This window comes from Egretta garzetta, unplaced genomic scaffold, assembly GCF_000687185.1.
Source record: "Egretta garzetta isolate BGI_Z169 unplaced genomic scaffold, ASM68718v1 scaffold745, whole genome shotgun sequence".
Classification (NCBI taxonomy): Eukaryota; Metazoa; Chordata; class Aves; order Pelecaniformes; family Ardeidae; genus Egretta; species Egretta garzetta.
The window spans coordinates 181,185-205,818 of NW_009259678.1; the positions used below are offsets into that span (position 1 = coordinate 181,185).

A 24,634-nucleotide genomic window follows, 5' to 3' on the forward strand; every position below is an offset into this window, starting at 1 on the left:
CGGTTCAGCTTCATCAGCTCCCGTGTTACAGTTGGAGATGCTGGGAGATGGGGCTGGCTGCCTCAACTGCATTCTCAGCCCTGGGAGGTCACTGCTGCCTTCTCAGCCTGCCTCTCTGTTTCTGGAACGTTACAGTCTTTTGAAGCTGGTGCTGCATGTTGCTTACTGGACTGCATCCCCCGTGGTGCATTACTGTTCTCCTCTGTACCAGATGTCCCCAGCATTCAGTCCTTGGTGTAAGGACTGCCCAGGGAAGTGGTTGAGTCCCCATCCCTGGAGGTATTTAAAAGCCAGGCAGACGAGGTGCTTAGGGACATGGTTTAGTGGTGGACAGGTACGGATGGACTCAGTGATCTTAAAGGCCTTTTCCAACCAAACAGTTCTATGATTCTATGACTACATTCAGTTGACACCTCAGTTCTGTGATGTGACCAGATCCAGGGACTGATATTCTTTCTGGAAGCTTTTGCTTGAGAAAGCCCTGAGATGGGCAAATAAAATGAAATAACTGCCCTGAAGAGACCTGTAAGATAAGAACAACTGTTGTGGCCTTGCAGGACCAAAGTCCCTCCTTCATTAGCTTACGTGATAACCCTGCCACCCTATCCCTTTTTGAAAGAACTCGTTGATACAGTAGATACACCTCAATTCAGGAAGTGGTTTAGTGTTTCATCTGTATCCCTGTTTCCTGGAAGATCTTTCTTTGACAGCTCATTGCTAGGTGGCCCATTCTTAGAGCAGGAAGGACGTTAAATGTGCGTGCTGTGATGACCTATGTGTCTTGTGGTAACAACTTAAGCAAGAGGCAGGCTCTCTTTACTCTCTTTAACTTGAATGAATCCTGCATGCTGGATGCTTGTGTTGATGTCGCATCTTCCCAGCAGTCTGCAGGCTTCTTCTGGAATCATTCTACTGCCAAGAGGTTTGATAGGAAATAGTAGGTTCTACGTGAAGTATATTTCCCTTAGTCATCTCCTACTGCTTTATCCTTAGCTGTGACTTCTGTATCAAATGAGACTTCCTTCTTTACATTCAAAGCAAACCTATAATGTTCCTCAGTCTTGTGGAGAAACATCCACTTCTGTCCTTTGCTGCAGTCTGGTTTGTGAATTATTAGGACCGTCTGCTTCCTGAGAGCCTGTCCTTCTGATCAGTTGTGCAGTATCCCTGGAGTTGTGGACCATGCTCTTCTTCCCTTTCTGTCCTCTTTCCTCCAGCAGCAACAGCTCGAAGTGGCCTCTTGTTTTTGACGTGACGTAAGTTGAGACCTGTGGGTGCAGTTGGCAATGACTGTGAAGTACCTTCCATGCCACTTTGCTTTCTGCCCCCTTCCAAGGCCTGTTTGATTGATTCTGCATTACTGAACACCTGGGGCATGTTAGGATAGACCCAACTGCACCTCTGGGGTAGGGGCTATTCCCTCTGCATCAGAGACGAAGGGTAGTTGATGCTTCATTCTGGGCTGCAGAAGCCTGATACCGATTATATTACTGCACTTGAATTTGCAGGTAGTCTAACTTTCTGCCACCTAATCTGGAGAAGAGCTTAGTCAATCCATTGCTACAGAAAACCAATTATGACCTCTTGTCATTACTTTTTTGGGCAAGGCTACTTATAACGCTTGCTCTTGGGCTTTCTGAAGCCCTGTCATCCAAACTCTTAGATGTAGATATGGCTTTTGTGGTACTACAGCAGGTGTGAACTTGCTTTCATTGTCCTCATCCCCCAAAACTTGTATGGTGTTTTAAAGGAGGCTATTAGAGTGTTTAAATAAATGCATGGGTTTTCAGTGGAGATACATTTGCTGTAATTTTGATCTTGTAGTAGAGCATCAATATAAGAGAAATAAGGGTCTCTATCAGAGATAATATATTCAGTTTTATTAAGCACTCATTCTGAATGGAAGAACATGTATTGCCAAACTTATGGTATGTTTAATACATTGTGGGGGCTCATTGCTGTTCTTAAATGTGCTGGTTTTTTTTAACAGTTTCCTTGTACACTTTCGACAAGGCTAAGCAGTGTATTGGCACAATGACAATTGAGATAGATTTTCTGCAGAAGAAGAACATTGACTCCAACCCCTATGACACAGACAAGATGGCTGCTGAATTCATCCAGCAGTTCAACAGCCAAGCCTTCTCCATAGGCCAGCAGGTGTGGGTTTTGTTTTGTTTTTTAAGGCTAAAATATTCTTAAGTAACATGAGTGTGCTTGTACTGCAGTGGTCTAAAATACTGAAGAATGCCTACGTACTGACTCTGTGCTGCTAGGGACAGCTAATGGGCAGAAGTTATTTATTGTGTGAACAGTTTCTTTGTGAAAAGTTGAACCATTATAAATTTTTCACCATGAGAACAGTCAACCATTGGAATAATCTCCCCAGGAAAGTGTCTGACTCTGCCACATTGGACACTTTCAAGACGCAGCTGGACAAGGTGCTGGGCTGTCTTGTCTAGACTGTGCTCTTGCCTAGAAAGGTTGGACCAGATGATCCTTGAGGTCCCTTCCAACCTGGGATTCTATAATTCTATTATTATGACTTTCACTGAGAGCATGAGCAAAGTGGTTTAAAATCTGCATTTTCCTTATCTAAAGAAATCTGTCTGTCTTGGTGAATGAAAATCCCAAGGCTTGAGAGAACTAGGTTCTTTCCCTGTTGTGGACAGTTGGATATAAGCATGGCATCTCCTGGAACCTTATGAGAAGTAACTTTTGTCTTCCTTCTGTATAAGATCAAAATGAACATCAGTTTTAATTAATTCACAGTAGCACATTTCAAGTGCAGTGTGTTGTATTCTAACATTGATCACTACTCTGTGGACTCCAGCGGTAAAATAGGTATGAAACATTTGACATAGGGATTTCTGAAAGCTGATGTCCCTATAACGGAGATTCTCAGCTCTGCAGCAGATGAGCTTCTGCCCCTGTGAACATCTGCGGTAGCCGCTGTTTTGCCATATTCTCAGCACAGGTCAAGGTTTGTCTCTCATGGTAATTTACAACTTGTAGGGTCTGAATCTTAAGTCAATTGCAAATATAATCTTGGAGGAAAGGAATTGTGCAGAGACAGCCTGCTTTTCTGTGGGATGGACCCTGCTTCTCGTAATATTCATTCTGTCTGTCTCTACTGTAGCACTATTGCTTGTCAAACTGAAATATGAAAGATCAAAAAGGTTTGAGCTAAATAATTCTCCTTGCCTAAAACCAATATTAAAAGTGAGAGGAAAATGTCAAGAGATGATATAGAACATTTAACTGGGGAGAAAAGGGTAGGGAAGAGAAGCTTTTCTTGGAAGGAGAATTTGTCTTTGAATTTTTACAGTTGACTTCATGTTCTGATAATTTTGATCTGTTACCCTTAAGTATGGGACATGAAAAGGACATGTTCAGTACACCAGACTGTTACAGGGTAAAAACTACAAGGAATTTGTTGGGTGGTAGACTTAGTCCTCAGGCCTCTTTCTCTGCAAATCTTAGCAGCCTTGTCAAAATCCTTTTTAGCTTTTTAATGAGCTAAAACCCCTTCTGATTTCCTTTCCACAGCTTGTGTTCAGCTTTAATGACAAACTTTTTGGCCTGTTGGTAAAAGACATGGAAGCTATGGACCCCAGCATTCTCAAAGGAGAGTCTGGAGCAAGCAAAAAGCAGAAGGTAGGCTCACAGCAATATTCATTCCCTAGGGACTGCAGAGATTCAAGTACTGATCAGACCTTGCTACAAGGAGGAATTATGTTACTTGCATTTTGAGAAGTTGCTCATTTGTTTCATTTGGCTGTGTCCTTTGCCTCCAAGAAGATGAGCCAATTTATTATAACCAATGAGCTTCTGCATTCAAAGATGTTTGTTTTAGAGGAGGTGTTGGTATTTCATTCTTCCCGATGACTTTTGTAGTGTGGCTTTTGCTGCTGTTTCTTGCCTTCTGAGATGTGCTTGGAGATACCTAAGGAGCAACCTGAAGTTGAACATAATAGCTTAATGTAATTATTTGTTTCCCTCCCTTTTTGCAGATTGAGGTTGGTTTGGTTCTTGGAAACAGTCAAGTTGCCTTTGAGAAAGCTGAGAACTCCTCTCTCAATCTGATTGGTAAGTGCCGCTGTACCTGAAGAGAAAACTAATTCTTGAAGTTTGCTGCTTTTCAGGCCTCAGAGACTTGTATGCCTCAAAGTTTGTTTTTCTGGTTACATCGGTTGACCTAATCCATTGAAAACCGCATCTCAAAATGTCTCCCAGGTATCTGTTTAAACCAGCAGATGGCTGGATTTGATCCTTTAGGAACCTGTTGCACCCTTTAGGAAGCAGTTTGTAGATGCTCAGGATTCTCTTGAAAACCACTGCACTGATAAGACACCGTCCCTCCAGCAGACTTTGCTGCTGCCAAACAGGGGCTCTGTAAAAGTCACTGCCCCACCAGTATGAAGCTCCACAACTGACCGATTTACTGGAGCAGTCCTCTGGGTGTCTATGCCATGCTTATCACCATGGTCTATCTAAAATACACAGAGACAGGAGGAGAAAAGGTCAGTGTGACTGAGAGATTCTGGCAACAGCAAATTGAGTTTGATGAGTGGAGAAGTTAACCTAAGCATTCTGGACTCCTAGGCCTAGATTAGAAAGGTGCTGTGGAACAGCTTCAGGAAAAGTCAGCAATTAGTTGAATTATTTTAACTCTTTAAACATCAGACAATTATATTTTCAGGGATGCTAACAAGCCAACACCTTTTTAATTTGAGTTTAATTAAACCAGCAGGGAAATAGGAAACAGAACTTTTTTGAATTTGTTGCCAAAGTTTCGAAGTGAATGCAAGCCTTCTGCAAATCCCATCTCTAATGAGATCTCATCTTCAAGGGTAGAGGACAGCTTCTGAAGAGCACTTTGGGTTTCTTGACTTCTGAAAGTCCTGCTCTTCAGAAGCTGATGGCAGCTGCAAAACCCAGCACAGCAGGTTCATTGTCTGAGTTTGTATTAACTGTTTACACAGCAAGATTATTAACAAAGTTATGAGCTATGAATCACGGAATAATTGATGTGTCCTCCACACATTAATTTAGAAAGAAACTGGTGTAGGGCTAGGGAGGAATCTGGTGTGTTACTATAGAGCCACCAGCTTGAATGATGGGGACCTGGACCACAAAGTGGGCAGTGAGGGCCCCTTCCCTGCAGTTGGCTCTGTGTGCCCTGGGGCCGTGGTGGCTGTGTGGCAGAACAGATACACACCCTGTTAGTCTGGCTGTTCCTTTTCTTCTCAATGTTACGAAGTGGATGATGCTTACTAAGCCTACAGTTGCAAATGCCTCCCTGGCTGGTAATATGGCTCTAGGCATTCTTTTCTAGGTGTGATTCAAGTCCAACACTTGAACAGACAGTCTAATTCTTTTTTCTTATTTTCCTTTCCTATTTTGCTCCCTCTTCCTGGAGTCTTGTGAGCTAGGAAAACTTTTGCTTTTGCTGCTGCTCTTCCACAGATGAGAAGTGGTAGGTGAAGGCTGCTGTGAGTGGGGCTTCAGTGAACCTGGCCAGCTTGGATGAGCACTCGGTTGAGTTTTAATACTGATTATTTTTGCAGTAGGCTTCAAAGCACAGTTCTACTTGACTGCGAATGCTCAGTACTTTGAGTATTTGGTACAGAAATAAAGCAGATGAGGGTAGTAGCTGCTTGGGAAGGTAGAATTCAACTCATTCGGCATTGCAGGAGCTTGTGGCTGAGTTTTGATGTTGCCCTGAAGTGCCATCTTCCCTCAGATACGAGGCTGTGACTTCATGTTCTGCAGTTGTCTGCTTCATGTGCTACAGTCGCTCCAAAAAATGGGGAGAAATGAGGCTGTTGTGTAACCGCAGAGCTTGCATCTTATGTAGATGTTTTTGTCTGAAAGTACAGATCAGTACAGTCATTTGTACTAAAAAAACCCCACCAGAGGTCCGTGGGCTGAATTGTAGATGACTGTAATTAAGCATATTAACAAAGATACAGGTTTTAAGAACACCGAATGAAGTTTGCATGGGCAATTAGTTCGTACCTGTGATTACATGATTACAGCCCGTTTAGTTTTTACTGTGTTTTGATAGGACAGCTTGAGATGAGTATTAACATAATCCAATTTATTGCATCAGAGCAAGCAGTGATATTTTACTTGGTTAATATTCAAAGCCATATAATGACCTGCAGTCTTCCTCCTAGCATGTATAGGTGTGAAGAGTGGTCCTGTGGGAGAGCCGATTGATTGGATATAGGAATCCTTCACTGTGATTCAATTTCATTGCCTGCAGACAAGACAAAAGAGTTGCTTATGTCTCGATTTACTTCTGTCAGATTGGTGCTTTATTTAATCTCCTCACTGATCTAAGGCAGAGCTACTTAATGTGCTTTGTTAGTCTCTGGAGAACTGTAAAGTTGTGAATAATTAAATTCTGAGAGAGGAGATAAAAGTAAAGTAAGCATCACCGAGCACCACCTTCAATAAAGGGCCTTTATTTTTTCAATCGAAAAGAATTGTGATAATTTAAAAAAAAAAAACCAAACCCAATTCTGTTTCTTCTATGTAGCATAAAATCATGTGTTATAAAACCAATTTTTAATTCAGTCTGTGATTGTAATCGGATGCAGCCAGAAGAGGGGGGTATAGGCTAAGTTCTACAGGAGGAGGAACATCCTGGCTGAGCAGCCTGATATAAAAACTGTACTGGAGCAATGAGATAATAAATACGCAGTAATCGGTGAATCAAATGCTCGCTGCTGCCCTGCATGGTACTGTGTGTTAATGCTATATCTTATACATGCAACCATGCTGTCCCTAACATGTTCTTGTATGTTTATTTGGCTGCTCTTGGAATTGAAGTGTTGATTTCAGCTGTGTTTAGACCAAGATTAGTAGCAGTCTGATTCAGCTAACACAGAACTCTTATTTAGTGTATTTACCGGACTTCTAGATGCTGACTCATTACTCGACTCAACTTGAAGTATCTCTAGAAGAGGTTATGGAATAAATCAGCAAAATGCACAGTTGCAGTTTGCTGGGTCTGGCTTTTTAGGGGGGGGGATAATGGTCCCCAGGCCCAATCCTGTAAAGCCCAATCTAAGAAAACACAAGGCATCTGATTTCTGCATGATTTAAGAATGATCTTTAGTCTTTGCTTTCTCCCTGGTTTTTTATATTACTGTTGGTTTCTCTGGTAGCTAAGCAAAGTGTTGTTGCTGAAAGCCATTTGGAAGTGTCAATCTAACCGATAAGAGTGCCAGTGCTTGTTTATAAATACCCTCAACTTAAGGTGAGACTTCATGGATTTGACAGCATCTCAGCAGTATTCTTATAGGAGCGTTTGTGCTTATTTTCTACCTCCTAAATGCCTTGAGTACTTTAAAGCTTCTCTGGAAAGGGATTAAAGAGCTCTGTAAGAGTTAAACTCGTGTGGTTTGTCAACAGAAGGGAGAGGAGGGTTACACCATTGTGTGGAGGCTACAAAACCTGTGCGTAGGGGATCTGGCTGAACGTGAAGTAGCTCTAGAAGAGATTATGGAGCAAACAGACAAAATGAACCATGGTGGTTTGTCAAGACTGGCTTCTATTTTTCTGAGTTGTAAAGGAACTTGCTGACCTCGTCATTGTTTTGTGTAAACTTGCTTAAAATTGCTCTGGTATCTGAGGACTGGAAGAGGGCAAATGTGCTGTCTGTTTTTAAAAGGATTCCAGAGAACCTGAAATCTGTACAGAAAAAAAAATCAACAGAAACTGTAATAAAGAATCGAAATAGCGGGTACCTGGGTAGAGATGATACATTGGGAAGGGTCAGCCTGTCTTCTGTAAGGGCAGTCCGACTTCATGATCCCACTGGAGTTCATTACAGGAATCAAAAAACATGGGGATAAGGGCTGACATCATCTGCTGCTTGTTGTTCAAAGCTCTTCCAGCAAAGTTCTTTATGAAAATTTCTTTTAAAAAAAACTAAATGGAGATCTGTAAGAGAGAAGGTCCTTGCATGACTAGATGAGTGATGAAAGGGTAGAAGTAAATAGCCAGTGCCAGTAGAGTTCAGCATGGATCTCTGCTGGGCCCTTTGCTTTTCATTATAATTATTGAATAAACTGGAAAAAAGTCTGAGTAATGAAGTGACAAAACTTGCTCTTACGGAGCTCGGTGACTAAGAAATAAAATGGCAGAGGAAATTCAATATAAATAAACGTAAAGTGATGCGTGGAAGAATGCTTCTAACTTTGGTCAAAAATGATTGCTGCTTTGGGCTAAGATCCCAGGCGTGGTAGTTTCAAGAAACTGCTGGATCCATGCTCAGTAGCAGCCTGAGCCCTGTTAAGAATTGCTAAATGTGGTTGTTAAGAATTATTACACATTATTAATAAAGGAATATGAATGAAGCGGAGCTTAATTTTGTACCTGTATTTAAGATACAAACAAACCGCAGTGCGTGCAGTTCTAGTCTGCCTGTCTGTCAAAGGGTGTAGTAGAAATTGAGAAGGTGAGAGGAGAACAAGGGTGCTCAAGCCTGGAATGGCCACTGTGTAAGGAAGGAAGAACTGGTGAAGACTGCTCTGCCTGGAAAGGCACGACTGAGGAGGATGCAGGACAAGTCTAATATCGTCCCAGGTAGTCTGAAAGAGTGGATACTGAGACTATTTACTGTTTCTTCAGACGTAAGACTTGGGGGACATGAAATGAAGCTGGTGGGAGCTGGCTCAGACACATGGAGAGAGGTGTTTGTTTGTGCAGCTGGTGGCAGACGTGGTGAGCCAGATGCTGTAGGACAACCTGGGTACTAAGTTTGCACGGGTCCGAGGGGACCTTGGTAAATTTGTGGCAGAGAAATCTACTGTAGATTCTTAAACACATAGGAGCAGCACCTGGCTCGAGAAATCCCTGAACAGGAAAGTTGGAAGGCTGGGAAAATAATTTACTGAAGTAAGCTGAGTCTGACTGCCCTTGCATCCTTGTCACGGTGCATCCTGCTGGCTAACATTTGAAACCAAGTGTCGAGTTAGCTGGGCATGGGTCTGACCCGGTAGGACTGTTCTGGGGTTTGTACTTTATTTGCTGTAATTCTGCTGTGCTACACGTTTGAAATGATTTCTTTTTTTTTTTTTTTTTTTTTTTTGTGAAATGGATAACTTACGTGCAGACACTGAAAGAACCCTTGAGAAAATGGGCATTGGGGGCCTTGACAAAGAATTCTCAGATATTTTCCGACGAGCTTTTGCTTCTCGAGTTTTTCCACCTGAAATTGTGGAGCAAATGGGTGAGTATGATCCGGGGTACAGGATGCAGGCCTGTTCCTGGTTTGTTAAAGACTGGATATCAGTTAACAACCTTGTGATGCTATAACATGGCAGTTGCTTAGGGATTTAATAGACTACAAAGCCTTTTCTTCTCCTGTTGCTCCCAAATGTCTTTCATACTCTTGTTACTTGGCTAGAGAGGAGGGATAAAGAAACAACGTGAATACTCAACACTGTACGTGAAATGTCTGAATGAATGAGATATAGGATTTAATGGAGTGCTTTTCCATTGGAACTCAAATGCTCCCTATTCTTTGAATGCTTCATTTTATTCATGGCAGTGGGACTGAATGCTCCTATTCCTGACTTACTGGCAATGGGCTGTCTATATAGGTCAAAGGAAATTCTGTCTTAATGATTCTACCTTATATATTAAATATCTGTTGTCCTGGCAGTGGCACTATAAACCTGTGTCCTTCTCACAGTGTTAGCCCAGTAAATAGGGTATCTTGTGTGTTCTGTGCTTGGTCAGACTGGAAGTGCTGGAGAGGATACGCAGGCTGCGGCATGTCTTGGAGTCTGTGAAATAAAAGCACAGATTCTAAATATAACTTCTGGTTTTTTTGAGTCGGGGGAAGGAAAGGCAGTCCCTTTACTTTGTAAACATGTGCTGGCAGGGAGATAAATAGTACTGGTTTTAATTTTTAGTAAGTAATATGCAGCTGCAGATATCTTATTTTGTCACGTAAAGTAGCTGGGGCTGTTATAGCCGGTCCTCGTTCTCTGAATATAATCTCTGTGGGTTCATATTTAAACTTGGAATCCGTAGCTGTATAACTTCTATGTATGTTTATATTTCTTGATCCACCTTCCCTCTCCCCACAAATGAAGCAATCAAGATTTTGATTACAAAACAGGTTTTCATCAGAAGATATGTCCTGTTTGCGTGTGGCTGTGTAAAGCGTGTCTGTTTCCAGTGCTTGTGGAATTGATGTTAAAGTAAACTTCCCTGTGAGGTGTGTTAGGTCTTTTCTTAGTGATTTGAACACTTAGGGAGAAACACTGGAGCAACCCTGTAGGCTAAATCCAATTAGCGCACGGTTCTCTCTCCCCTGTGTTTTTACTTCATATCGATCTGGTAGCCAAGGCCTTCTGGGGGCCGATCTTGGTTCTCTTCGTGTTTGCTGCTGTGAGTAAGTCATAACTTCTCTGCCTCTGCTTCAGAATGTCAAATGCTTAAATTTGTTAAATACTCAGCTGCTTTGCAGAGAGAGGAAATGAGAGAGGTGTTGGCTATGAAAAAGAAAAACTTTTGCGTAGACACTCTGTTGTGTCCAGTTCAGAAATGTTGCTGCCAGCTGGCCTTTGGATGGACTGGCATCCCTTACTTGAAATATTTTTACCTTTTGAAGAAAGTGTCATATATATTCATGGCTGCAGTGCACAGTCCTTAGCTGTGACCGTGTGTGAAGGTAAGAGATTTAGACTTCGGGAATTCTCATCAGTGTCACTGGACTGTGATGCCAAATATGTTAGTGGACTGGAGATAACAGAACTTGTTTTCATTTTGCTATAGCTTCACCTACTCAACTTCCCTGGCCTGCGTGCAATCTGGCAGCATGTTAAGCAGTCGTGTCAGACTATAATTACGTTCCCTTGGTGTTATCATTAGCTAATTAACCTAGCAGCTGGGCACTCTTTGGTAATGCTGCGCAGCAGCTGCCTTTGCCATGGAGGACCTACATCTCCAACAGGTACCTCTGGAGAAGCTTGGAAACCTTGCTGACTGCAGGGTGAGGCCATGGAGCTGCTTTGCAGGGTATGCTGCTCAGATGGTTCCTCTTGTTAATTGGTGTTGCTTAATACAGGAAGAAAAAGATTCTCTGAAGGACCACTAGTATTTTGATTACCCTGGGCAATGAATTAAAGGTGTGCCATATTATTTATATAAATACATATACCCTTACTTGTGCATGTTTACACACATACTACACAAAGAAACATTTTTCTGGTAAGAAGTTAGGCTCCAAACAGAGCGCTCTAGCTCTCTGATGAACCCTAGGGCTAAAGAGCTTATCTGAAATTTGAAAAAACAAAACTTTCTGACATTCATTTTCTTTGCCTTAGTTATAACTTGCTCTTAACTATATTTCAGATCTGAAATGTCAGTGTGACAGCTGTTCACCTTTGTGTGTAATTTATTGGGAAAGGAAAAGAAAGAATTTGCTTGCTATCTGGTGCTGTGGTGCTCACCCATTTCTGTTTTTTGCCCAGTGCTCACAGACTGCAACTTCCATGCCAAATGCAATAAATATTTCTGTCCCGTAACTACATAGAGGCTGTATAGACCCTTCAAAAATTGCTTACAAGTTGTGTGTGGTTTATCTAACTTCCAAGGAATGTTCTGGGTTTGGAGCGTATAAATCAATGCTAGTTAACCATATCATCCAAGGGTGTAAATGCTACTCTGATGCTACGATTTTTGGTTTATCCAAGAAAAGAAATCTTAGATCAGCTTCAGCTCATTGTTTCACCTTGCCATAGCTCCCTGCTGCCCCGGAATGGGTCAGTTTAATTTTCCTTACCTGCACTTTTCCTGTATGCGTATCTACCACCTCTGCTATGGTAGCTTTGGGCTTGCATGGCTCTGGAGAGAGCTGCTATGATTGGAAGCAAAAAATACTGCTAATAAAATCTTTATAGGGTTAGCATTCAATTTGATCAGCTCCCTGGTTGGCTTGATGTGACATAGCTCCGTGAATGCCAGCAGCAGCAGAAGGAAGGCAGTGGGCAGTAGGGGTGAGGTCCCTTCTGAACCAGGATGGGACCTTCGTCAATTTAAGCTGATTGCTTTAAAGGCTATAGTTTTGCAGTCATTCACTGGAGATGCTTTAGCGTTTCCAACATTGGCAATGCTCTTATCTTCACCTAATGCTCTTATCTTTCACCTAATGCTTGACTCTTAATAACCTTTTGACTGCCAAATGGAAACAAATGCTCATCTAGGTGATGATTGAGGAAGGTGTCTTGAAATAAAAGGGATGCTCCTTTTTAGTGCCATCCCTGAGGCCTTGATGCCTAGGAATGATGCTTCTGAGGAAGGAGCTTTACACTTGCAGGGCACGGATGGAGGTAAGATAGCAGTCACTTTCTGAAGGATAACCCTACAAAAGCTGTGTTTCTAGCGAATGGTCCTCCTTTTCAAGCCCAGTCCGGATCTCTGTGATCTCTAGCTCATAGTAAAGCTCTGCAACTTCATGGTGAACTGCAGACTGGCTTTGATTACTCTTTGCTGCAGTTCAAAGCATCCTCTTGCTCAAGCTAAAGCTTCTCCTTTTATTTGATAATGATTATATTTCTCTAAACTGTTCCTGCAGAGAAGCCCTTTCTTCACATTCATGTTAAATGCTGGTTTTTCTGCTGAGACTTTAAATTCAGCTCATTCAATGGCTTGTGCTGTTGTCTGACATTAAGATTGCTGAAGTTAACCATTTGGACTAAAGTTTTTGATATTTGGTGCCTGGAGCTGTAAATTTAAACAAAAATGAAAAGCGTTTTCTCAGACCTGAAAAGAAAATGCTCATCCTGAACTCTTGTTTTTTCTTTTTAAAGAACACTGTAGTGTCTCCATGCATTGAAACACAATCTTGACTTTCAGCAGGGAAGTGATTTTTATGACTTATGCAGCATAGTAGTTGTTGTAGACGCCGTTGAAAAAGCAGATTCCATATGTATGTCATTGTTACTGTTTAATAACAGGTACAGAAATATCTGGTGTTACAGATCACGTTCCTTTTGAGAGATTGAAATGGAACCCAAATTCCGCATCCTCTCCTGTTACCATCGACAAGTAGGTTAAATCGGACTTTTCCAAGGTAATTTCTGTTTGCTGGTAACCATCTTAACTTGTGCTCTGACCTCTTGGATTCAATTAGTTTCAGTGCTCTGTATTTTTGAAGTACAGTTCGCTATATAAAAGTGAGGTATTAACAAAACACAAGATGAACATTCAAATTAGTAGATGGAATCTTGGATTCTGCCCGTGAAGTGCAGGCTTGTCTTTTAAGGTATCTTAAAAATTAATACATTAATGTTCTTGAAGCACTCAGTTAATAAAGAGGAGAATAATAATGGAAAGAATCTCATCCAGTCTATTCTTAAAATAGGATAATTTTAATGAAAAATTAGCATCAGACATATGTCTAACCTGTAACTGAGGTGACAGAAATGCCAGAACCCTCAAAGCAGCCAATTCCACTGCTTGGAGCACCTTTACTGTCAACATTTTTCAAGTGTTTATTGTCAGTCTTGCAGCAGTTCATCATATACTGTTTATTTTTTATGTTTTTGGACGAGGCCTGTTTGTGTTTCTCTTCAGTGTTCTCAAGGCTAGATCTCAGATTCTTAAACCATTTCTCATAGTCATAACCTCTAGATCACCAGTCATTGATGTTTCTTCTCCCTTGGTCTTTTTTACTGCTTAGAAGTGTGATGATCAAAACAGGCACTGAAACAGAGGTGCTCATCAGTTCCAGGTTGTCTGGGAGGTTTTGTCTGTGCCTTGGTCTATGTGCCTGTTTATAATCCTCAATATGATGATTTTTTTTTTTGTTTGCAACATGCAGTTAATTATTCCTACCCCAATATGGAAACCTCTGCATCAAATTACATTGTTTTTAAATGAATTTAATCCTGCCTGTCAGTGTCTTTGTAGATCTTGGCATTGTAATGTGCAGATTTAATAGGTGCATTCTGTTCCATCTTCCAGGCTATTAATAAAAGCACTGCATACCAGTGAATCCAGGATGGATCCTTTCTTGTTGTGCTTTAAAGGTTGTGAGGTCTCTTCCCATCCACTTCTTGTCTACCTTTAACTTCATTCACCCTGTTTTTCCTCCATGTCTATGAAGATGTGTAAGACCCAGTTATACCTTTATGAAAGTCTATATCTCCCTCTGTTACTTTGCTCTCTCAAACCATCTGTGTGATGTGCTACCCCTTCCTAGAGGGAAGTTGTCTCAGACTAAATTCCTTTTGGCTATTTCTTGTATCCTTCGTTTTCTTCTACCTACTTAAAAGGGTGTTGTGCCAGAATTTTCCAGGAATTGAGTTAGTGATAGGTCTATACCACACAATCAGAAAATAGTTGAGGTTGAAAGGGATCTCTTGTTAGTCCAGCCCTGTGGCTCCCTTCCTTTTCCCTTTATAACATTATGGATGACATTCGCTTTCTTTTCCTGTGTCTCACCCATCCTGTCCAAATTCTCAGTGTCTTTGAGATGGTTTCACCCACTCCGAGTGCTTTTGGGTGAAATTCATGTCCAGGTAATCTGCAAATATCTAATACTCACGTGAGCTGTCACGTTCTTTTTCTCCTCTTATTTCCTATAGTCCTTATTCCTTATTTCCTAGTGCCCATTTGTCCCTGATAGTAATATTAGCTGCCATATAATGCATGAAGTCTTCATTTGTGTAAAAAAAAGTATTTAGCAGTTCGAACTTAGCGTTTTCTGTCATTAGTTTTTCTTCTTTATGGAGAAGTGGACCAATGCTTTCCTGGGTCTTCTCTTCCTCATGTGACTATAAAATGAAGTTCACTCCTCACTCTGAAGCACATGGTTCCCTGTGGCCAGTGAGGCTGAATCTGGTCACTTAACTCTTCCTCCACATACCTATGAAGGCCTCTGTGTGCACGTCCTTTGGAGAGGACAGCTAAGAAGTCTTTGACATCTGTCTTTTCCCTCACCTTCTTGAAAGCACAGAGGTTGACTTCAGACCACCTAAGCATCCCCCATATTATGGAGACTTGAAAGAAGTGAAGAAGCTGATAATGTGAGGAGAGGTCGTGTGTGGCTGGGTAAGCAGTTGAGGGAACAATAGTAGGAATAGCTGGTCCACACTCATGGTGGAAGAGAGTCGCAGAGTTCTCTGCGGTTCAGGGTGTTCATGAATGGCTCAGGAAGGGAAGCTGTTGAAATGAATCTAAACTGAAGACTGAATTGTAGTTGGGGTCTGATGGATGCACCCATGAGTGCTGTGGAAGCTGGCCTTGTCATTGCGAGGCCACTCTCAATTCTCTTTGAAAGATTATTGCAATCAGGAGAGGTTCCTGAGGTCTGGAAGAAAAGAAGCGTCACTCCTATCTTCAGGAAGGGCAGGCAGGAGAAGCCAGGTACTACAGGCCTGCCTGCCTCACCCTTAGTCTCTGGGAAGGCAATGGAGCAACTAATTATGGAGACAGTTTCCAGAAAATGAAGGACAAGAAGTTGATCAGGAGTGGTCAGCATGGATTTATGATGTAGAAATTGTGTTTAACCAACCTGATAATATTCTACAATGAGATGACTAGCTCATGGGATGAGGGGAGAGCTGTGGATGCTTATCTCAAAAGCAATAAGGCTTTCAACACTGTCTCCCATAACAACCTTGAAGAAAAACTGATGGAAGATGGACTAGGTAAGTGGGCAGCGTGGTGGACTGAAAACCGGCTCAACTGCTGGGCTCAAAGAGTTGTGATCAGCAGTACAAAGCCCATGTGGGGGCTAGGCACTAGTGGTGTTCAAGGTCTTCATTAGTTACTTGTATGATGGGATGGAGCGCACCCTTAGCAAGTCTGCAGATGAACTGGGAGGAGTGGCTGATGCACTGGGCAACCTGCTGTAGGTGAACCTGCTTTGCACAGCGGGGTTGGACAGGATGATCTCCAGAGATCCCTTTTGACCTCAACAGTTCTGTGGCTCTCCAGAAGGACTTTCCAAGACTGAGTGACTTGGCGATAAAACAACAAATGAAACGGCATGTTGATCAGTGAAAAATTATGTGCATGAAAATCACAGCTTGCAAAATGCTGGCTGTGCTGGTTTTTCACTTGAGCAAAATTTTGGGGCTATAGTAGATCTATGAAAACAATTGCTCAAAGATGCAGTAGGGGTCAGCCAATTCCTACTGGAATTTAGTAATTATTAAGAAGAATTAAATAAAACCCCACAAAATAGAACATAATCGTGCCAGTGTGTAAATCTGTAATTTGTTCACATATTGAATTGCTGGATGTCTTTGTATCAGAAAGGATGCAGTAAAACTGGAAAAACTTTGGAGGAGGGCATCGGGATGGTTGGATCAGAAAAGCTTCTGTACGCAGAGTGAATTGGCTTGAAGATCTTCAGCCTTGGAAACAGCTGTGGGAGGGATACGAGAGAGAGGGCTTCAAAATTCTGCATGGGTAGGAAAGAAAAACGTTCTCTCTTTCAATGCAGGAATGTGGAAATGTGAAGTGGAGGTCACAGATGGCAGGCATGGAGGCAAGGGAACGGGCTTTAAACCAAATGTGCTGCAAGGAATTCCTGCATTTCTGTGTTGATGGCCACAGTCATCACCAGGCACCAAGAGGAATTTTGGTTTTACTTCATCAGCTGCACTTGTGGTGATAGTCAGGGATCATCGCCACTGCTTGGCAACCACAATTTTTTCTCCAGCTGGAAAACCAGGTCCTGAGACATCCCAGTGACCCTGTTAAGTTGGTACTTGTTTGCTCCATAATGCTCTGTGGGTAAGCGTTCCGTAAGGTATTTACAAATGACATCATGTTGACTTTCGAAGTAGACAGGAACGATCCAGCTTTATTTCAGAAAGTAGAAAATGCTGATGAGATTTATGGCTGTTAACATCCAGGTGGGATATGGCTGTAAACATCAGCTGCTGGTTCAGCAATCCATCCAACAGCTCTACATAATCTTTGTCTTAAATTAGCTTAAATTAGCTACATTTTTGTAGCTCGTCTATTAAGAGGCAGAGACATTTATTCTTTTTTTTTTTTCCTGCAGTGATGACTTCTTTTAAAGATTGGTTTGTTTTGTATATATTCTTATCAAAATCCCTTTTCCTGAGAGTCATGATTTTGTTTGTGTAGCCAAAGGCATTCTGTTGGGAGCTTCTCTAAAGCTGATTTATTTTCATTTTTATCACATTCCATCAGAAATCTTGAGAACTGTCCTGCCATTGCCATAAATCTAGCTATTGCCTCTTTGTGTATGCATGCATTAAACTTCTCACAGCCAAACAAGATATGGGGAGAAAGCTCTTTTCAAATATTTAGGAAGAACTTACTGACTTGGTTGTCTTCTCTTTACAGTGGCGAATAATTTGATAGATCAAGAAAACTGGCTGTGGAGAGTCCACTTAAAATAAACCCCTTTGGTTTCAGGTGGGGTTCTTTGTCTCTCTCAGCTTTGAATTAAAAGCAGAAACGAGTTACTTCAGTCTTGCTTCTTGTCGGTAGTGTGTAAATCCTGCAGGAAGATTAACTGGAGGCAGCGATGTAGGCTGGAATAATGCTGAGCTTACAGGATGAGAGGAGGGGGAAATTCCACCCAACTATATTTTTGGGGGAAATTTTGTCTGTGTCGCAGGTGAAGTCTGGGAACCCTGATCTTAACTCTAACCTGCTTGAAGATTAATGTGCGAAGATAAGCATCTCTCCCTGCTGTAGTCGGGACTGGTACTTTACTATCGATGCAGATTCCCGATAGGTGCATCTGAATGATACAATCACACCAGAATGCTTTGATTTTAATTAAAAGGAGAATTACACTCCCAAGTAGAAAATCCCTATTATACTAAAACACGTCTTCTGATCTTTCAAAAAAAGTGAATAGTGAAAGTTGAACAAATAAACCTTATCTTGTCTTTGGGTAAATGACATTCTGGTTCAAAATAGTGTTTGACTTCCCTTGGTAACACTAGTAATTCTCCCATTCTTAACCGATTTTTATGCTTTTTCCCTGATACTTTGTGTAGAATGTTTCCCATACTGGTGTATTTTAGTTCCTGTTAACATACCGATTCAGCCTCTAACTGTATGTCAAATTGCGTAATGAAGTATCATGTTACAGGAATGACCTTTGATTTCAAGTCCTAATGGGAATCTCAACGAGTTAGAGATGTCTGCACTGCTAATAATTTGTGTTTATAAGGTTCTCATAACAGTATTGACATTTGGGCTGTGTTGGTGAAATCAGCAAAGGGGAAGATAAACTTAATCAAAATTCCTGTGTGGTGTGTAGGATCCCACTGTGATTTGAGACCTAACATTTGTAGTTTGTCATCACCTGGCGATTTTATTAAAGTCCTGCTTGTGTTTAAAACTTTAATTTTAGCCAGGTGAACATAGCTATACAGGAAAATCTCTACTGGAGTAGCTCGTGGCAATTTTATTTGAAGAGGAACTACTTGCTTTGGTTTCAGGAATGTTCTTTCACCCGATTAAGACCCCGCTCAATGTTGCCCTTTTGGTGGCGACTGAGTCTTGCAGGAGATGGTCAGGAGTGTCCTTGCTGTTCTGATGTGGGGGAGCACACCCGTGCAGTGTGACTTGCTAAAGACTGAACGTGGACTATCTGACAGGGGCTGAGCTTGTCTGGTTGAGGTTTGGTTGTTGTCACTGTGTCTCTGGGGCACAGCAGGTTCCCAGAGCTGCTGTGTTTGCTGCAGAGGGGTGAGCAGCTAATGGCACGGTGCAGCTGAGGGCTTCGGCAGGCAGCTGAAGCAGTGGCCTACCTTTGACCTTTCTTTCTTTTCTTTCTTCCTGCAGCAGCTTCTGTCCCTTGTTTTCTTTTTCTTATTTATTAGATAAGAGATGATGCTTTTCACAATAAGCAAGTTTGAATAGAGGGCGAAAATCCTAGGAGCAACTTTGTCTAAAGGCTGTCTTGTTTCCCCAGAGCCATCCAGCTGTAACCATGCCGCTTTGCCTTTTGTTTTCCATATGCTCCCTTTATGGAAGGTGAGACTTCAGGTGCAGTGTGTCACACGCTTAGCCCTTTGCTAAGGCTATGTTGGTTCATGCAGAGGAGGAGAATATTTGGGCTTCTCAAGAAGATTGATTTTTTTTTTTTTTTTTTTTTTTTTGGGCTGTAGAAGAGAAGCTCCTAGTGGCATCCTTCTAGGAGAGAGACTGTTAATTGCAGGAAAGCCAGACTGTGCTTCATGTTTCATTTTTGCAAGCATACTAAAGAAAAATGATACTCTGCAGTACAACTTTCCTGCATCTTTCAGGGTGCTCCCAGGCCTGTTTGTGTATCTGTGCCCTGACTTGCCAGGAGCCTTTTGCTTGAGCACGGTGGAGCTGTCTGAGCATCACTTTGCTTGGGATTTCCCTTCAAAGCATCACTCATCATCGAAATCCTGCTTTGTGCTGTTTGGCTACATAGGTGATCATGTTCCTCCACAAAACACATTAACAATACCTTTCGTGACATTGATTTGACAGGAATAGCTTTTAATTTATCTATGCCTCATTCGTTCCTGTGTGAAATTCGTCGTTACTGACAGTCTATGTTTATGTTTTTGACTTGTAGATGCCTGAAAGTTGACTAATGAATTCTTATTAGCTAGATCTCTTGATTTTCTTTTTTTGTAGTAAATTTTTATCTGCAGAGAAGCCCAGAAAAATCTTTCAGCTTTATTACCATGCTTATTCAATGCAGCACTGTTGCTCTCTGGGGTTTTGGTAGGGATCAGACACTCCTCATAGCAGTGTTCTCCTGAAACTTCATTTCAGTGTACGAACCACCTGAAAGAGAGCGAGCAGTGCATGTGGATAATAGAAATTATTTTGCATTGAGTGATTGTTCAGATTGAAATTAATTGTTTGTTGCTATAATATTTGGGGGTAAATCACAGTTGAGTCTCGGTAAGTTAATAAAGGAGAAAAGCACTTGTTCGTTAAAGGCAGAACGTTGCTGTGAGGTCTGTGCAGCCGTGAGGACTCTGTTGTATGGGGTGAACTTAACCACGTAGCTGAGACAAGCTGGAAACTAGGAGGTAAGTCATTCCACGTGGGTGACAGGTAACTCTGTGTTGTTTGATGATGGTAGAAACTGAACTCGGGTCCTCTCAGTCTGAGCTCTGTGCCATCGGTTTGCTACTTTTTTGGTTTTTGCTTTTAACGTGTATCTTAAGCCCCGCAGGACTCCCGTTGGATGGTTTGCATCCTTAAAGTCAAACTGCAAGAATGTAGTATAAAATGAATGCATTATGAGTGCCATCTACAGCATGGAACGGTTTCCACTAATTAATGTGTTGCTTTTTACCTCAAACAATTAATACTTCAAGATTTCTAAGGTTTTAGGGAAATTTTCTTGAAACAAAACATAGAGACTTTTTTGTCTTCAAATATAGTGACATCTTGTGTTCCTCACTTGTTGTCCAGAGCACATGTGTAGCAATCAGATAGAGCAAGAGAAAAGGAGAAGGTGCTACTGAATTCCCTACGCCTGTAATTAAATGCTTCTGTTCAAAGTTGAGACTTTTGTTGAGGCAGGTTCTAAATGCGCTATTTTCCCGTAGGCTACAGCGGTTACAGTGGCTTCCTCAAGGTCTCATTCCTTGGGATGTCCTCACTGGTCTGGTCGGTGAAGATGACAGTGACGTGACTTATTGCTCCAGAGGAAGGGTCTGTCAACTCGTTGGTGCTGTGTGTGGCCAAGATGGTCTAAACCATCTTGGGTCTGTGTAGACTGAGTGTTTTGCTATCTGCATGTCTGTCTTTGCATGGGCAAAGTGAAGAGAGATAGTGAGGAGCTAATACTTTTATTGTGCTTGAAATTGCGTGGGAAGAAACAAATTACTGAAATACCTACTGTGTCCTAAATGTTAAAAATAGATTTGTTTACTTATAGTTTTGTGTTTACTCTTTGGTCTTCAATATCAACTGGAAAACAGAAAAAGGAGGTCTGCTGGAAAGAGAAGGATCTAGACAAAATAAGTTTTACATATTTCTCTCATCTGTTTCCTCACCACTTTGTGACCAGACAATATCCAAACTCGCTCTGCTCCTGAATCTGTCTTGTACACCTCCCTTAAATTGGGCCGTATGTAGCTCCTGTGTCTTTTCTTCTCTAGGTAACTTCTGTTTTTCTTTGCTGGTTTTGCAGTTAGATGCCTCTGCTATGAAGCTGGCTTTCTACTTCGAGGCTTTCCCCGAGTCTGGTGCTCAGTGTTTAAAACTTGGTGCTGATACATGATCTCTGCTCTCCTATTTCAGGGTTTTCCAATGCCAGCCACTTTGGATTGCTCCTAGGAAAAAGGTTTTGTCTTGATGCAGTTACTCTTATCTGCCTGGCTAGATCTTGTCTAAATGCTGATAGTCCCATTAAATGAATAAAACAAACTTCATCATAGACATGTGCTGGTACCATGACCTCTCCTAGCATAGCATAAAGCAGAACATGAAATATTCAGGCATAAGGATAATAAGAGTCCATAAAATAAGTCTGGGATTTATAAGCTGTATATCCAAAATTCCACAAATCCATCATGGAAACCTTTCTTGTTCACACTTTGGGAACCTCTGTCAGGAGTTGTGCGCACACTTAGGAAACTTGTGCCTGTTGCTCGCTGGGACGTGTCCAGCATTAGCTTGCATCCATCGTACCCTCTGCTTCCCTATAGGAGAGAATTTAAATGCCAGTGCTCATGCACAATGATCAAACCCATGTTATTTGAATGTATTAGAACTTTTCAGGTCTTTCTAGTTACAGGTCAAGCTCTTTGGGCTGATGGTTCTAGTGGTTCTTAGAAGCCTTTTTCAGTTTTCTCAATATTTGTCCTATAAACCTGGAATCGCAACTGGATGTATTATGTAGGACTCATTAAAGTGCAATACAGGGATAAAAAGTAAGGTGGTATTGCATGATATTCCTTGTTTTCTCTTTCAATAATCAGTTTGATGTGTTTGGTCTATGCCTGCACTGGGAGCTCACTGTCATTGAGTAACTTTGAGGGTCTGATGATTCATTTGCCTTACATACCTGAAAATTAAACTGAGTTGAAACTTTTCTGGGAAGGAAGGTTACCTTTGTAGGTACTGTGTGTCCCTCTAGGAGGAGAGAGAAATGAACCAGATGCAGTACGTGCTTGTCCTAAATTGCTAGTGTGTCTTTGTTTTTCAGGGCATATGGTGATGTGAAAAGACATACCTGTGTCCCCTATTATCTGGGGATGATCAGCATGCCTCGGACCTGCTCTTGGGTTTTGCTGAACTGAAATTACCAAGTGATCTCTGTTGCTTTATACTACTGACCAGAAGTTATAATTCAGGCTTTCAGTCTTTAGCTAATAACTTTGCATGGGAGAGCATTTGTGCTCTTCTCTGGGTTATTTTCCCTGGCTGTTGCCAGATCATTGCAATGACTGATGCAGTCTGTGTTTGAATTTCACTGATAAAGGCCCTGAGCAGAGCCAAGGCTAACGCACATCTCTGCCAGATCCCTGTAAAAGCACCCCTACTGCAAGCAGCGATTCTCTTGCTACTATACTGCTGTTGCCATCATAAGCCTGCTGTCTAAACTTGTTCTCTCTTGTTCTAGGCTGCAAGCATGTGAAAGGCATTCTCCTGTATGGACCTCCAGGCTGTGGTAAAACACTTATGGCGAGACAGATTGGCAAGATGCTGAATGCCAGAGAACCAAAGGTGGTCAATGGTCCAGAAATCCTCAATAAATATGTGGGTGAATCAGAGGCCAACATCCGCAAGCTGTTTGCTGATGCAGAAGAAGAACAAAGAAGGGTAATGCAAACATAGATAAATAGCATGGTCAGTGTGAATGTGCCTAAAGAATGACTGGAAAGGAGGTTTATAATCAGAAAATTGCTGCTTGCATTAAAAGATTGAGTCACTGCTTAGCTGGTGGCTATAATTACTCTTGCAAGTCACTGAGTATTGGTGTTCTACAGTCATACAATGTCAGTTGAAAAAAATCATCTTAGAACCTGAAAAGGTAGCTGGTCTTCTACCTAGCTATGCTGAGGATGGGCAGTTTGTTTAAATTCCATGCAGAGTTACTTCAAAGTAATACAGGAGGGCCCATCCTGCTGTGCTTCATATTTGTAGTGGGTCACCTGCTCAGAAAGTGCTTAAAAGTAGGATTGCAACATATTTGCTCTGTTTTTTCCTTTTCTCTTTTTTTTTTTTTTTTTTAAAAAAGTGAGGGAGACATAATTAATCTATGTGGATTTTTGCTACTAAATACAGGTGGCACATGACATAGGATGGATTTCAAATAAGCTTTCACAGTTTCAGGTTTTTGGGTTACAGGCTTATTTGTATATTTTAGTCTTTGAAGTGTTATAATCGATACACTGTTAATTTTTTGTGGCAGAAAACTAATGGATGAAAATTGTGTCTCAAAACTAGAGAGTATAGATCTTTGAAACTGGAAGTTGAGATAAAGATTCTGTTTTTTCCAAACTTGCATTTTTTTTATCCATTACTTTAGCTGGCTATCAAAAGCCTAATCTTTAGTTTGAAAGTGTAAATACTTGTGTCCTGTGTGCTGTGGTAAGTTTTCTCTGCTGTGGATCACTTAATCTTGATAAGATTTTTCTGGTAAAGAAAATACAGCAAGTCACAGTTAATTGTAGGGAAGTCTTTTCAGAAGACATCAGCAAAAGACGCTGTATCCCTTTAATTTTATTTACACCTACCAAGACTGCAGATTTTGCTGATTAAAATAATTCAATTTTCTTCTGCAAAAGATTTATTAATCAGTAAGTCAGCTTTGCCTGGTAACCAATACCGATGTAAACAAACTCCTTCTCTCTGGTTGTTGCAATGTAACTGAAAGCTGTGAGCTTCTTTTCCTTTGCAATAACACACCTGTTAAAATAGACTTTATATTGTCTGGAGGGGATGGTCCTGATGACAAGTTGTGAGATTAAAAAGGTCTCAAAAAGGTTGCTATTGTAATGACTTGTGTCTGGGGCAGGTTGCCAGTGACAGCACATTTACCTGGTGTTAACATGGTCTCCACTGTCCACAAAAGATGTTTTAGAGGTGGAATTGTAAGGGAAAAAGCTTCATAATATGGTCACAAAAAGTATCCTGTTCTCTTACCAGCTGCAACTGCTTCACCTTTGAGTGAACCTGGAAATAAGCAGTTCTGTTCCTGATTGGCACTGAACGAATGGACTCCTTAAAAATTATTAAGAACAAAGCTACTCTGACAAGCTGTATATTTACTAACTTTGGTACAACCTGGGGTATTTCCCACATGGGATGCATCTCTCCACAGATGTGCTTTGTTCTCCGTCCCCCTTTCGGAGGGCTTACCCAGATACCAAGTACTGTTACCCGTTGAGCTGTGTGTTCCAGCTTTGGGCTTGTACTTTTCTTGTTCAGTCCAGTCCTCTTCTTGAAACGCTGCTTCTCTTATCAATGTCAGTTCTGAAGTCCTATGTTTGGGCAAAGCCCACCAGCCACCCCATTTTGGAGGCCGACAAGATGTTATTCTGGAAGGGGGTCTGATATGTACATAACGTGATACTAAAACACTTGGAGGTATCGATGTTCTGTATCTCTGTGGCTGAGCTTGTTGAGAAGTTACTGTTTTGTTTGGATTGCTTTCAGTGAT

General features: G+C 41.5%; 1 protein-coding gene across 1 annotated transcript in view; it reads left to right on the top strand.

The window, feature by feature from the left end:
• Positions 1–24,634, top strand: part of NSF (N-ethylmaleimide sensitive factor, vesicle fusing ATPase) — a 74,651-nt gene that overhangs the window by 19,994 nt on the left and 30,023 nt on the right. The window contains exons 7-12 of the mRNA XM_035893988.1: positions 1,991–2,157; positions 3,547–3,654; positions 4,011–4,086; positions 9,128–9,244; positions 22,592–22,791; positions 24,555–24,561. Of these exons, the coding sequence (XP_035749881.1) occupies positions 1,991–2,157; positions 3,547–3,654; positions 4,011–4,086; positions 9,128–9,244; positions 22,592–22,791; positions 24,555–24,561 (675 nt within the window). The remainder of the gene's footprint in view (positions 1–1,990; positions 2,158–3,546; positions 3,655–4,010; positions 4,087–9,127; positions 9,245–22,591; positions 22,792–24,554; positions 24,562–24,634) is intronic.